Source organism: Cornus florida, unplaced genomic scaffold (assembly GCF_030987335.1).
Source record: "Cornus florida cultivar Cherokee Brave unplaced genomic scaffold, ASM3098733v1 CherokeeBrave_3.0.0_Hap2_Chr05, whole genome shotgun sequence".
NCBI lineage: Eukaryota > Viridiplantae > Streptophyta > Magnoliopsida > Cornales > Cornaceae > Cornus > Cornus florida.
In genome coordinates this window covers 20,714,097-20,727,783 of record NW_026775575.1, presented here as the reverse complement: position 1 = coordinate 20,727,783, position 13,687 = coordinate 20,714,097, and the positions used below count along the sequence as shown (strand labels likewise).

General features: G+C 36.5%; 1 protein-coding gene across 1 annotated transcript in view; it reads left to right on the top strand.

Moving 5' to 3' along the window:
• Window positions 1–1,719: 1,719 nt before the first annotated feature.
• The window catches only part of LOC132306177 (ABC transporter G family member 28), an 87,158-nt gene continuing 75,190 nt past the window's right edge, over window positions 1,720–13,687 (top strand). The window contains exons 1-3 of the mRNA XM_059803460.1: window positions 1,720–3,001; window positions 3,140–3,216; window positions 7,598–7,873. Of these exons, the coding sequence (XP_059659443.1) occupies window positions 2,763–3,001; window positions 3,140–3,216; window positions 7,598–7,873 (592 nt within the window). The 5' untranslated portion in view covers window positions 1,720–2,762. The remainder of the gene's footprint in view (window positions 3,002–3,139; window positions 3,217–7,597; window positions 7,874–13,687) is intronic.

The following is a 13,687-nucleotide window of genomic DNA, read 5'->3' as shown; positions in this document are numbered from 1 at the left end:
TTTTTCTAACAAAAAATAAATTCAAGAAATCTATTTTGCCCTTTTCTTTTCCTATTCTACCTTTCTCTCCTATGCTCCACCACCACCATCCCCAACCCCACCACCACCACCATCCTTACCACCACCACCACTTCTGTATATTTCTCGCCTCTCTCTTAATGGTACATTCAAGAAAGCCTAGACCCATAACATTTTAGATCTCAAATCTTCCAAAATATATATCCCTCTCAACTATGCCCTTTTGACCATTGCCATCTTCTTGTATCTCCCATCCTCACCCTAATTCTCTCTCTATTTTGTGGGTTGTGTCCATGGTGTCCATAGCTGTGATACAATGCAATCTGTGACCTATATGAATGGGTTATGTTCTTTCTATAGATAGGAGAAAACCCAGAACAACAAAAAATATATATCAAACACAAAGCACCCAATAAATTGAACAAACTCAAAAAAATAACAAATTATCATACCCAAAGCATACAAAAAAATCATAATTTTCAGCTCTAAAATCCCCCCTCTTTCATTTTGCTCTCTCTGTAAATTCCCCCATTTTCCATTACTGAGAAAGAGTTACAGAGGTCATCGTATCCTCACCATCGTTAAGCCACAGATTGGGCTCTGGAGATGGCGACTTACAGCGGGGATTAGGGGTAGCAATTTTTACCGCCTAGCCGGGTCCTACCCTGTTAATAACATATATGGGAATAACTTTTATACCGTTGAGGCGTGGATACAAATTTTGTACCCGTTGCGGGTCATGAAGCGAGTAAGGGTTCTTATATAATATTAATAACTTATTTTACCGGCTTACCCAATTACTTATTTCTTACAACCCTAATTTTTTAAGCCTTATGTGTAAATTGAGCGGCGCATAAAGGGAAGACAGAGAGAGTCAAAACTCAAAAACCAAACCCTCGACCTCAATCCTTCTCTCCCTCACTAGTCTCTGTTTCTTTTTCTCAGGTAGATCCACGCACTCACGCAGGTAGATCTATTATTCTTCTCGCTTTTTTATACTCACATATATATATATATATATATATATATATATATATCTTATTTTATAATTTATTTGATCTATTCTTTTCAGGCAGAGGCAGAGGTAGAGGCAGAGGGATTGATCTATTCTTCGTCTTTTTCTGTTCGGGCTATTCAACCAAGAAAATTGTGGAAGACAGAGGGGGACACCAGATCAATTTCTAAGCCAAGAAAAGTGTGGAAAAAAATTGTTAGCAGGGCGGGCACGGGGGCACAATATTTCCTAACGTGGCAGGGATGGATATGAAAATCCAACCCGTTGCGGGGCATGGGGCGGACATGGACTTGCCAAAAATTAAACGGCGCGGGACAGGATTTAGGGAAACCCGCTCCAAACCCGCCCCGTTGCCATCCCTAGAGGGGATGGCACGCTGGTGATGTATTTTTAAAGTCAATGGTTGCCGACAAACTATTTGGTCAATACCCATCTCGCATCGTTTCCATACTCCCCTGCCATAACAAATCCAAGCCCATCCCCAATCTCCACTTAGCTAACTCCCAAATGCGCCTCAAATCGCCACCGAGCTCGATCCGTCGCTTCGATTGCAAACTCCTCCAAAACTATAGCTCTGGTGAAATGAGATAGACAAGGTGAGAATGCAAACCCATTGATTTAAGGGCCTCTGATTCTCCTTTGTTGACTTGCTCACCTAAGGGCCCATGAAAGTGCTTCTGCACATACCAAAATTGAACAAGCTATTGATTCCAAAACAAGATCTTATTCAAATCCCCTGCCAACAACCAAATAGTACCTCGGCCGTCAATAACCAAAAATCAAAAGAAAAAAAAATGAAAAAAATAAAAGAATAAAATATTTAAAATGGTAATTTTAGATTGCCTAATTTTTTAATATTATTTTATTTATATTAGAGAGGGCATTAATGTCTTTTTATGCAAATAAGGGGGATAATTGCACCAAATTGACAGTATGATGGGGTTTTATACCATACATGGACTGTTTTGCACTATATCCATAATAGATGGGGTTTTTTGTACTTAACGCTATATATATATATTATTCACCTTACCATAATTAAATAATAAATATATATATATTTACATTGACGTGAATTTTTTTTATTATTTATTTTTATTTTTTAATTTTGCTTGTGAACTTTTTTTTCAGTTGCTGTGGAGAAGGGGGGAGTAAAAATGGCATAATAGTCATATCGAAGGGTAGAGTTGTCATTATATACAAAAATATAGGTCTCGTGACTCAATAGTTGGTCGAAAAGTAATTACATTGTTACATTTAAGGGCCGCCAGTGCTCACTTTTAAAAGTTCTCCGAGTGTCTCACCTTTTCAATTCAGAGGTGTTTTACTTTTGCCTAAATTATTCACACGAACTGACACACATACGTGTCCCTTGTGATTTGGGAAAAATGCAAGTGTACCGTTAGTCCGTAGGAGTTCTTTTTTTCATTTGCTCCGGTGCAAATTTCGAATTTAATTCGATCGTATTAGACAACAGCTAACTTGTCACCAGCCCTCGCTCTCTCTCTCTTCCCTCCTATTTCGCCATGTCTCCCTCCCAGCCATTGCATTTTCCGGATGAAAACCACATCTCTTCCTTTCGACCAAACCCTAATTTTCTTCATTCATCTGACCTCCAATTTGGTGTTGGACAAATTGCTCATCTTTCATTGAATCTGAACCCACACCAATCAATGCACTGTGCTTCGGCAGGAAAATTTACGAGTTCTCAACATTGTAGGCGATCGAAATGTGCATAGAGAAGGTGAACAAGGCTCCTTTGGTTTTCTATGTCACGATCGTTGTTGTAGTTTTGTTGTATTTATCAGGGCAAATAGTTTGCGTCGACGATGAAGCACTGTTGAATCAAACCAACGATCCTCGAGCTGTTCAAGACTTAACGAATAAAATCTTTAGTAGCTTCATTAATGTCGACGAAGTCCTTGCCGGCTATGTAACAAGTAACTTTGGTTTCTGTGTCAAGGACTTGTAAGTCATTCACTATATATATATATATATATATATATATATATTGTTCTTTAATTTCTATATTATATATGCTGATACTCATATTTTTGTGAAATAGTTGGAGGTCGTGTTCTTATTGTCATTTTAATGGTCTTGCAGTGAGGAAGATTGGAGTGGGGCATTCGATTTCTCCTCCGATTTGAAATTCTTGTCCAGTTGCGTTCGGGAGACAAAAGGTAGCAACTGTGATAGCCATTAATTAAGTTCAATTGCTTTTCATGTTTGATTGATATATGCAACAAGGGGATAAGCATTAACTAAATATGCTTTTGATGCAACTCTCATTTCCGGGTTCTCTCTTCGGTCCATGCATCATAGTTCGCATTGATGTACATACAATAGAAATAGTGTGGATTTATGTGGTTAACAACTTGGTTAAAGTATTTATGTGCATATATAATTATTACATTTGGACTTTGGGTAAGCGAGACTTGGATTTCTTGTTTCAGAATCATGGATGAAAAATACCTGGGGTGAGTAAGCTGCCACTGCATCACTCTGGCAAGCTATTATTTAGCTCCCAGTAAAACTCTAGTGATTCCACAACAATGGATTTCTCAAATAAAATATCAAATTTGGGCTTTTGTCAATGCCACCTTAAGATGAGGCTGGATCTAAGCCAAGCCACCCATTCCAAAAAAGCCTGTAGGGGTTTTGTTAATTAACTCAGAAGTGAGATTAACTGAAGAGGTCTCCACTGAAGTAGTACGATAGCCCTAAACAGACCTGGGGGGGTGGTGAATAGGCCTACAACGGAAACTTGTTCCAATTTTCAAATCCACGCAATACTTAATTCAATTACGCGCTTTATATATCACTTGTTAAGATGATATATACTCCAATACCAATGAATGAATTTTATATGGATCTATTACCACTTTTAAAATTAATATACCTCTATATCAATTTGTAAACAAATAAACAAACAAAGTGTGATGGTAATAGATAATAACAAGTGTGATTTTTTTTCTTTTTAACCTCAGAGTTGAGAAGATGACATCTGTGATCTTTGACATTCTTGTCCCTTTGATGTAGCTTTATTCACCAAGTGTAGTCTTCACACTAACTCAATGCATTTTCACCCCACATACCCTGATCTAGTTTCTTTAATCTTTCAGTAGTTACCATATTCTTCTAAACGAAGCTTCCTATATGATTTTTATTTCACATCTTCTCTAAGTAACTTTCCTACTTCTTTCAAATCTCTTTTAACAGAAAATCTTAGATTCTCAGTCCTCATTCTTTATGTACTTAATATAATTAAAATGTATAGTCTTAACAAACAAGTTAGTATATATTCTTCTCCACGTCCTTTATACCTAATTAAGAATAAAAATGATCACATATGTTCAATAGTTACATTCTCTGACTACTTATATCTCACGGTTTCTCCATCTTTGATTTTGTTATTTTGTTATTATTATTATTTTTTTTATATTTAAAAAATTATAACACTCTTTTTTGTTTTCATGGCAGTTTGGATATGCTCAATCCACTATCAAATTTCCTTAAATAATGGCCCTCTTATTCTTGATTCTCCTAGAATCTCTTTTCCTTTTCTCTTCATACTTTCATTCATCATATTCCTCATTTTATTAGTGATAGTAGGAAGGACCGGACCAAATATGATAGAGTTGCGCAAGGTCCACTGCTCTAGACTTTAGAAAGGGGAGGGAAGGTTTGAATAGGGATTATATTATTGATAAATATTTTACTGTTTTAACAAATTTTAAATTAAAACAGAATTAAAAGAACTTTAAACTCAAGAATCTAGTATATAGTAAAAGTTATATGCAATCCACAACAATTCAACTCTTAAACTGTGCACGCACCAAATTAAGGTTCACGTTCATTCATTCTGGTCATTAATTTAAAATTATGTTTTGAATGCATAAAAAGTGTTTCTGATACATAAAACCTAAATTATTTAAGTGCAGGACAGTTCGATTGACAATATTGGGGTGATGAAAGAAATAACTGATTAGTCCTTCTACAATAGGCATTGTTTATTTATTGTGCTTTGAAAAAAGAATTAAGAAATACTCATGGTTAACCATTTGAGCCGACGAAATTAGTAATATTATCCGTGAGCATTATAATAGAGAAGTAAATATTGTAAATTCTTATATTGTACTTCAATTAGGTGATGCCGTTGCTCATATTCATGGTCTTGATGAAGTAATGGCAAGTGCATTAGTAGAATTGAAGAGGGCACAATGGGCATTGCTTTGAATTTGGAGTCAAACAGTGTTGGTGTTGTCTTAATGTGTGACAATTTGATGATACAAGAAGGAAGTTCTGTAAAAAAAATAGGATAAATTGTTCAAATATCAACGAGTGAGGCCTATTTGGGTTGTGTTATAAATGCCTTGGCTAACTTGGATTAGGTTCGATTGTTTGAACCTAAGCTTGGATCAACCTAACATGTTGGGAAGGCAATCTTCAAAAGTTGTTAAACACTTAAACCCTAACTTTTTCAGCCTCAAACTCCTATATAAAGGTTACCATGTTTTCAGATACATATATTAGCAAGTACCAAGATTTTTATAATTGAAGTTGATTTGCCTAGTCTAGGTCCCTGGTTTTTCCATATGGGATTTTTCATGTAAAAATTGGTGTTCTGTGTGGGATTATTACATTTTTGATTTCTTTATTTCTGCAGTATGTTAATTATTACATTTTTGATTTGTTGATTATTAAATTTCAATTTATACAAGTTAGTTGGAATTAAATTTTTGTTAAAGGTAGTTATTTTAGTTTTTGAGACCTATTCACCCCCTTTAGATTAAATCTCTGACAGAACGTAGAGTGCCGATCTTAACCCTCATGAACAATTTTGGAACCACTAGGTGTTTGTCTCTTCTCATGGTAAAGCTCAACGGTTCTGTGAGATCAAGTGTCCGTCAATATGGCTTGTCGGTTATTTGCTTCTCTTAGTGTTTGCCCACTCTAGTTTAAGCTTGTGATTCTATTTCCATGTTCTCTATGATATTAAGGAAGTTAACCGAATGTCTTCTACCTGGCTCTCTGGCAATTGAAAGTTGGTGCACTTACCCGGCTTATCCATATATTCTTGCTGCAAAAATTTGAGTCTGAGTAAGAGTGAAGATCAGTGACTAAAGCACAAAGTTATTATTAGAACAAAAAAGCGATAGGTTTTCGTATAAACAAACTAACTGTTTGAGATATGATAGCCACGATTTATTGAATGACTTACCGTATTAGCAGAGATTTGATTATGTTACAGAATGTGCCATAAAATATGTTATGATTTGATTTAGATTTGATTTAATTTCATTTCTTGTAATATGAGCATATGCTCTTTTTATCTGTAAATACTAGAGCTGAGTGATTTATTTCATTCAAGCCTTTACCCAATTCTCTTATTTTTCTTCTTTTTATATTTCTACTTGGTATTAGAGCTAGGGTGGTCCGATTGCAATGAGGGCATTGTGAGTTTGGCACCACCCATTCGGGAATAGGTGACATCGCCTATCAGGGAGGTGTCGGGTAGGCATGGTGGTCCAACGTCAATGAGGGCGTTGCGAGTTTGGTACCACCCATTCATAAATGGTGTGAGGAGACATTGTTGGTTGTTTACGGTCTGAGGAGACATTTTTGGTTGTTTACGGTCTGAGGAGACATTTTTGGTTGTTTACGGTCTGAGGAGATATTGTTGATTTTTCCATTTACATGTTTTAAACAAGTGAAGGGGAATGGTCTGAGGAGACATTGTTGATTCTTCCATCTACATTTTTTAAACATGTGAAGGGAAATGGTCTGAGGAGACATTGTTGGTTATTTATGGTTTGAGGAGATATTGTTGGTTGTTTATGGCCTGAAGAGACATGATTGTTTGTTTATGGTCTAAGATGACATTGTTAATTGTTTATCGTTTGAGGAGACATTTTTGATTTGTTGATCGGCACTTCATTTGAAAGAAAATTAGTACTAGTCAGATTTGCACTCTGCAACTTGTAGATTCTGAAGAAAGGTGTTAGCAAGACCGTGTTTGAAGATGCATGGTCCAAGTTGGGCATCTTAGATATCCACGCACCAACTTGAGGGGGAGTGTTAGCAGATATGATAGCCATGATTTATGGAATGACTTATCGTATTAGCAGAGATTTGATTATGCTACAGAATATGCCATAGAATATGCTGTGATTTGATTTAATTTCCTTTCTTTTAATATGAGCATGCGCTCTTTTTATTTATAAATACTAGGGCTGTGAATGAGTGATTTATCTCATTCAAGCCTTTACACAATTCTCTCCTTTTTCTTCTTCTTATATTTCTACTTGGTATTATATTTCTACTCTAACATAGCCTAGTCTGTTAACCCACACCATCTTTATAATTCATTCTTAAATGTAGAGGATCTTTTATAAGGTCAACTCAGACCTAAAATGGTATTGTGCTTGGTGGATATTGTTGGACTTTTCTGATCATGTTCTTGTTCCATTATCCAATAGCTTTATAGTAAGTGACAACAAAGTCTTTTTTGATAGTTTTATATGTTTTACATTTTTGATATTGTTCTTGGTTGATTAACAGGAGATCTTGTGCACCGCATGTGCACAGCTGCAGATATAATATTTTACTTCAGTAGTCTCTTTAAAGGCGGATCAATGAAAACAAACTACTTGAGACCCAACAAAAATTGCAATTTAACCTCTTGGGTTCCTGGATGTGAACCAGGATGGGCTTGTAGAGTTGCGAAGGATGAGAAAGTTGACATTAGAACTTCAAAGGACATGCCTGCTAGAACACTTGACTGTTCGCCTTGTTGTGAGGGTTTCTTCTGTCCACAGGGTATCACTTGCATGATACGTAAGCATTTGAAATCCACCTGAACTTTTTGCTTTTTGATTCTAGAACCTTCTTTATATTTGTATGCATTACATCTCATTTATCTGACATGGTATTTGGTCTTAGTTTCATTGCTAACTGTACCAATCTTATGCCATTCCCAACTTTTGTCTACCTCATGTTGTATGCTTATTTTTCAAAAAAGATTCAGTAAAAGTTTTTTGATTGTAGTATTAGTTTTGTGTTTGCGATTTGAACTTATATGATAAGATTTATATATACTGGCAGTTTTTCTGTAACAGTACTTGTAAACATTTGAGCAACAGAACATATACATGTATATATACTGGCAGTTTTTCTATAACAGTACTTGTAAACATTTGAGCAACATAACATATATACATACATATATATATATATATTTTTTCTGAATCAAAAAAAATTCTTAGTTGCTGCCTCACAACTCTTTATCTATGAGATTGTCCAGTCACAAAAACTCATATAGATTATGAAGAAAGTTTTTGAATAGGGAATTCTATTAATTTCCTTCATTGTTTACAGATTGTACAAGGCCTATATATACAAGAAAAGACAGCTACACTCTAGGCTATAAATAAGAAAAGAAATAAATGTACAAAGTCAAAGATTTGTAGCTGTGCAAACAGCTGGAATCAGAGACTAAAATGGGAAGAAATCATTCCAATTTATTCAGGGAATAATTCCGAATAAATTGGATCCGAATCCTGGGGTCAACCGTGCCTAGAATCCCAGATTTTCTGGTGATATGTTTTTCCACACCCCCCCTCATGTAGATATCAGTTATGCCCATCTTTCCAATTAACTCTTGAAACTGTCCTTTAGCCAAACCTTTAGCCAAGGTATCAACTAGCTGTTCTTTAGATCGGATGTAGGGAGTACAGACTAGGCCTCCTTCATTTTTCTCCTTGATAAAGTGTTTGTCGATTTCAACATGTTTTGTTATGTCGTGTTGCATTGGATTGTATGCTATACTAATGGCTGCTTTGTTGTCACATTAGAGTTCCGTAGGATTACTGCTTTCCAACTTCAATTCTTTTAAAATAGACTTCAGCTGTAGTAACTCGCAGATTCCCAAAGCCGTTGCACGGAACTCCGCTTCAACGCTTTATCTAGCCACAACTGTTTGCTTCTTACACCGGGTCTTCGGGCGTGGGCCTAGCCAACCCGCATTCGGAAATTCGGGGTATCACAGTTGGTATCAGAGCATTCCAGGTTCTAGTGTCCTTAGGGTGTCTTTCGTTATGTGATTTTCGCATTGCGTCTCTTGCTACTTAGAGCCCATAATAAGATTCGTTGTACTCTATCTACTATCCGTTAGGATGAGCTGATGTCAATTATATTTTGTAGTTACAAAATGGTTGTCACTAGGAAAAGGATGGAGTCTGAGGAGAAAGTGATAGAGGACTCGAAGAAGTAAAAGAATACGTTATTGATTTCTTTGCTAGAAGGCAAAATTAGGGATCGAAGGTTTAGTTCCGGTTGGCGCTACTTCAAAGTATAAGCTAAGAAAGGATTTAAGTGTATGTGATGGGTCACCGCATTGCGGGGCCAACACGACTTCAGTTGTTCTCAAAAAGGAGAAAAGCGAAGAGGAGGAGCCCGGAGAGGATCCTAATGGAGGAGATTTCAGAGTATCCAAGAAAGAGGGTACTGGATCTTGAAGATGAATGATCGCACGAAGGTGATATTATTTGCTAGTAGTATAGTGAATGACATTAGAAGAATTGGTGTTGTTCAATTTACATATAGTTAAACTTTATTTTCATCTCTAAAAGAGATATATGAGAATTACTCTCCGAGAGTTTGGGGATCTAATGGAGTTCTTATCAGAACGAAATGTAAGATTTTATATCACATTCAGGAGAGCATTGGTATTATGTTGTGACGTTCTAATTTGCTTTATAAAGCCCCGCTAGATGGTTTACATTCCTCATATAAGGAGGTTGAGGGTTGAGCCCTTGGTATTTGGTTAGGCAAACATATGTTGCTTTTAAGCTATGTTAGAGGTTGTGTTTCGAAGTTGGATGATTACCTACGAAACTATAAAAGGAAATTGTGTGTAACAATTTTGTAAGTTTGATTTCAGAGGAGATTTTCCCTAGAAAGAATGATGTCTTAAGTATGAGTACATTACGTGTTAATTTGTATGTTATACAGATTTTATTTTCCTTGGTATTCAGGATTTTGGTATGTGATTTAGTTGGTGACATAAGTATGTGATCAACCATCTAATATTTCCACACCATGGAGTGTTAGCGCTGTTTTACGCTAGAGTTGTGAGCATGTGGTCATAGGGATTTGGTAGATATATATATAATTCTAGCTAATCTATTGGACCTAGACATGCATTAGTATGGTATGTTATCTAGGATGGGATAGTTAAACCATCACTGTTAGTCAAATAATCTGGTACGATTAGTTTGATAATTTTTTTTTACGCAAGGTTGGGATACGTATCTTGTTACAATGCCATGATATAATGGTGGTTTAGTAATGTTTCTGTATTCGTGAGGGTGTGGTTTAAATAAAGACCACTGTAATGCCACGATGGTTTATCAGAGGTACAAAGAATGGTTTACAATGCTTTAGTTAAATAGGAAATACAAGGAGCTAAAAAAAAGGAAACTACAGGCTGTGACTACAGGCTGTAATAGGAAACTACAGGCTGTGACTACAGGCTGTACACTAGCAAAATTTCCTAATCTTAGTCATTGACTATCTATATTTACACGCCTATCATATCCCTTAAAATCTGGTCTTATTAAAACCAAATATCTCTTTTTCAACACTCCCCCTCAAGCTGGCTTATAGATGTCTTCCATAGCTAGCTTGCTTCTTAAAACTTCAAACTGTCTCTTGTGTAGTCCTTTGGTAAGGATGTCTGCAGCTTGTTCAGTAGTAGAGACATAAGGAATGCAAATCATACCACAGTCAAGCTTTTCCTTGATAAAGTGTTTGTCAACTTCCACATGTTTGGTTCTGTCGTGGAGGACTGGATTATGAGCAATTGAAATGGTAGCCTTGTTGTCACAATAGACTCTCATTGGAGGAGAAACAGTAACCTTCAAATCTTCAAGGAGTCTTTTTAACCACATAGCTTCGTAAATCCCATGGGCGAGTGCTCTGAACTCGGCTTCCGCACTACTCCTCGCTACTACATTTTGTTTCTTGCTTCACCACGTGACTAAGTTTCCTCCAATGAAGGTGCAATATCATGAGGTAGATCGTCTATCAACTATACTGCCTGCCTAATCAGCATCTGTGTACACCTCCACTTGCAAATGACCTTGTTTCTTGAACATAAGTCTTTGACCTGGTGAGCCCTTTAAGTACCTCAGAATCCTGTACATTGCTTCAAAGTGTTCCTGTCCAGGAGAGTGCATGAACTGACTCACTATACTGACTGCAAATGCTACATCTGGGCGTGTGTGAGATAAGTAAATTAGTCTTCCCACCAATCTCTGATATCTTTCACGATCAACCATATTCTCGGGTTCGGCAACTTCTAACTTTGGGTTGACTTCAATTGGAGTGTCAGCAGCTTTACACCCGAGTAGTCCTGTCTCATTAAGCAAATCAAGTACATATTTTCGTTGATTTACGAAAATTCCTTCTCTTGACCTGGCAAATTCCATTCCAAGGAAGTATTTTAATGCTCCCAGATCTTTGACTTCAAAATCTTTAGCAAGTTTCTTCTTCAGTCTGGTCAACTCTTCAATGTCATCACCTATCAAAATTATATCATCCACGTACACAATTAAAACAACAATTTTCCCTTCCTCACCGTGTTTGTAGAACATGGTATGGTCTGCCTGACTCTGATGATACCCATGACTCTTCACAGCCTTTCCAAAGCATTCAAACCACGCTCTTGGAGACTGTTTCAAACCATACAGGGATTTTTTGAGTTTACAGACTTTGCTCTGACCGTGTTTTCCTTCAAACCCAGGTGGCAAGCTCATAAACACTTATTCTTCCAAGTCTCCATTTAAAAAGGCATTTTTTATGTCCAACTGATGTAATGGCCGGTTAGAATTGACTGCCAACGACAATAAGACTCGAATAGAATTTATTTTTGCTACAAGAGCAAACGTCTCTTGGTAATGAATGCCTTACGTTTGCGTAAAACCTTTCGCCACAAGTCTTGCCTTACCTTTCCACACTACCATCAGCTTTACATTTAATAGTGAAAACCCATTTACACCCAACAGTTTTCTTTCCTTTGGGCAAGTCAACTATCTCCCACGTTCCACTCCTTTTAAGAGCATTCATCTCCTCTAACACTATTGATTTCCAATTCGGATCATCTAGTGCTTCCTGAATGTTTCTTGGAACAAACAAGTGAGAAATATTTGAAGTAAAGGCCCTATGTTTATGGGAAAGTTTATCATAAGACAAGTATTTGGCAATGGGATGCTGGGTATAGGTTCGGATTCCTTTTCTAACAGCTAAAGGGGTATTAAGGTCTACAGGAACTTGGCTAGGTGACTGTGTATGATTAGAAATAGTAGGGACAACTACAGACAAGTTAGGATTTAGAGTACCTTGAGTGTTCAGGGAGTCATTGCTCGGGACCTCTGATTGGCCTTGCTTAGGTACAATAGTAGGCTCTCTACTCTTTTGATGAGTCTTTTTGCTGTTATAAACTAGAAGCTCAGTATTCGGTTTTTTGGAACCGTTGGTAGGATTTCTCCCCCTGTTGGAGATACAGTAAGGCTCGGCAGATTAGGACTAGGAGGCCCCGGGTTTCCTGATTCTAGAATATCATTTCTCTGTTTAAAAAGATCAGTGTTCGGAGTAATAGAGTGTGAGACAATAGTTTTAGGTAAGGGAATATTAGTAGAAATCTCCCAAAAATTTTCTTCACTCTCTTTCTCCCCCTGAAGAAAAGTTTTCTGAAAATAAGGATGATTTTCTAGAAAAAAGACATCCACACTGATAAACATTTTTTTTTTGTTTTCGGATTGAAACATTTGTACCCCTTTTTATTTGGGTCATACCCAACAAATACACATTTTTCAGTCCGAGGATCCAATTTAGACCGAAGTCTACTAGGTAAATGGACAAAGACAGTGCACCCAAATACTTTCAAAGGCAGGTTGGAATAAATTCGAGTTTCAGGAAAAGATTTTTTAAGGCTTTCAAGGGGTGTAAAATAGTTAAGAACACGAGTAGGCATCCTATTAATCAAATATGTTGCTGTTAAAACGGCTTGACCCCACAAATACTTAGGAACATTCATTGAAAACATGATGACACGAGAAACTTCAAGTAAATGTGTTGTGAGATTTATATGTACCACTCACAAGTGCACGAATCTTTGCAGATATAGTTTACTTGTAAGGGTGTCGTACCCAAGGGAGTTGTGTAAAATAAGTTTGTCAACAGATTTCTTAAATTCCAAATTAACTTGAAAGTAGGATAATCAGATTGTGATGATTTATTCTAAATTAACTAAGTAGAAAAACAAAATAAACTAAAGAACAATGATTAAATAGGATGTAGAAAATAGAGAGAGAGGACTAGGGGTATGATTTCACTACTAACGTCGCACCACCAGTCAATTGCATCAATTTATTGGAGATATATCATATAACATGCACAGGGAATTAATCATGGCTACAAGCACATATTAATTCTGCTAAAAAATAATATAATTTAAAGCTAAGCATGGACTATCTTCGATTGACATAAACCATCTACCTATCTACTTTACTCTAGGGTGTAGCATGGTCTATCTTTTCTAGGCATAATCCATCAAATCTCTAATATTGTATTAAGATAAAAACCATTGTG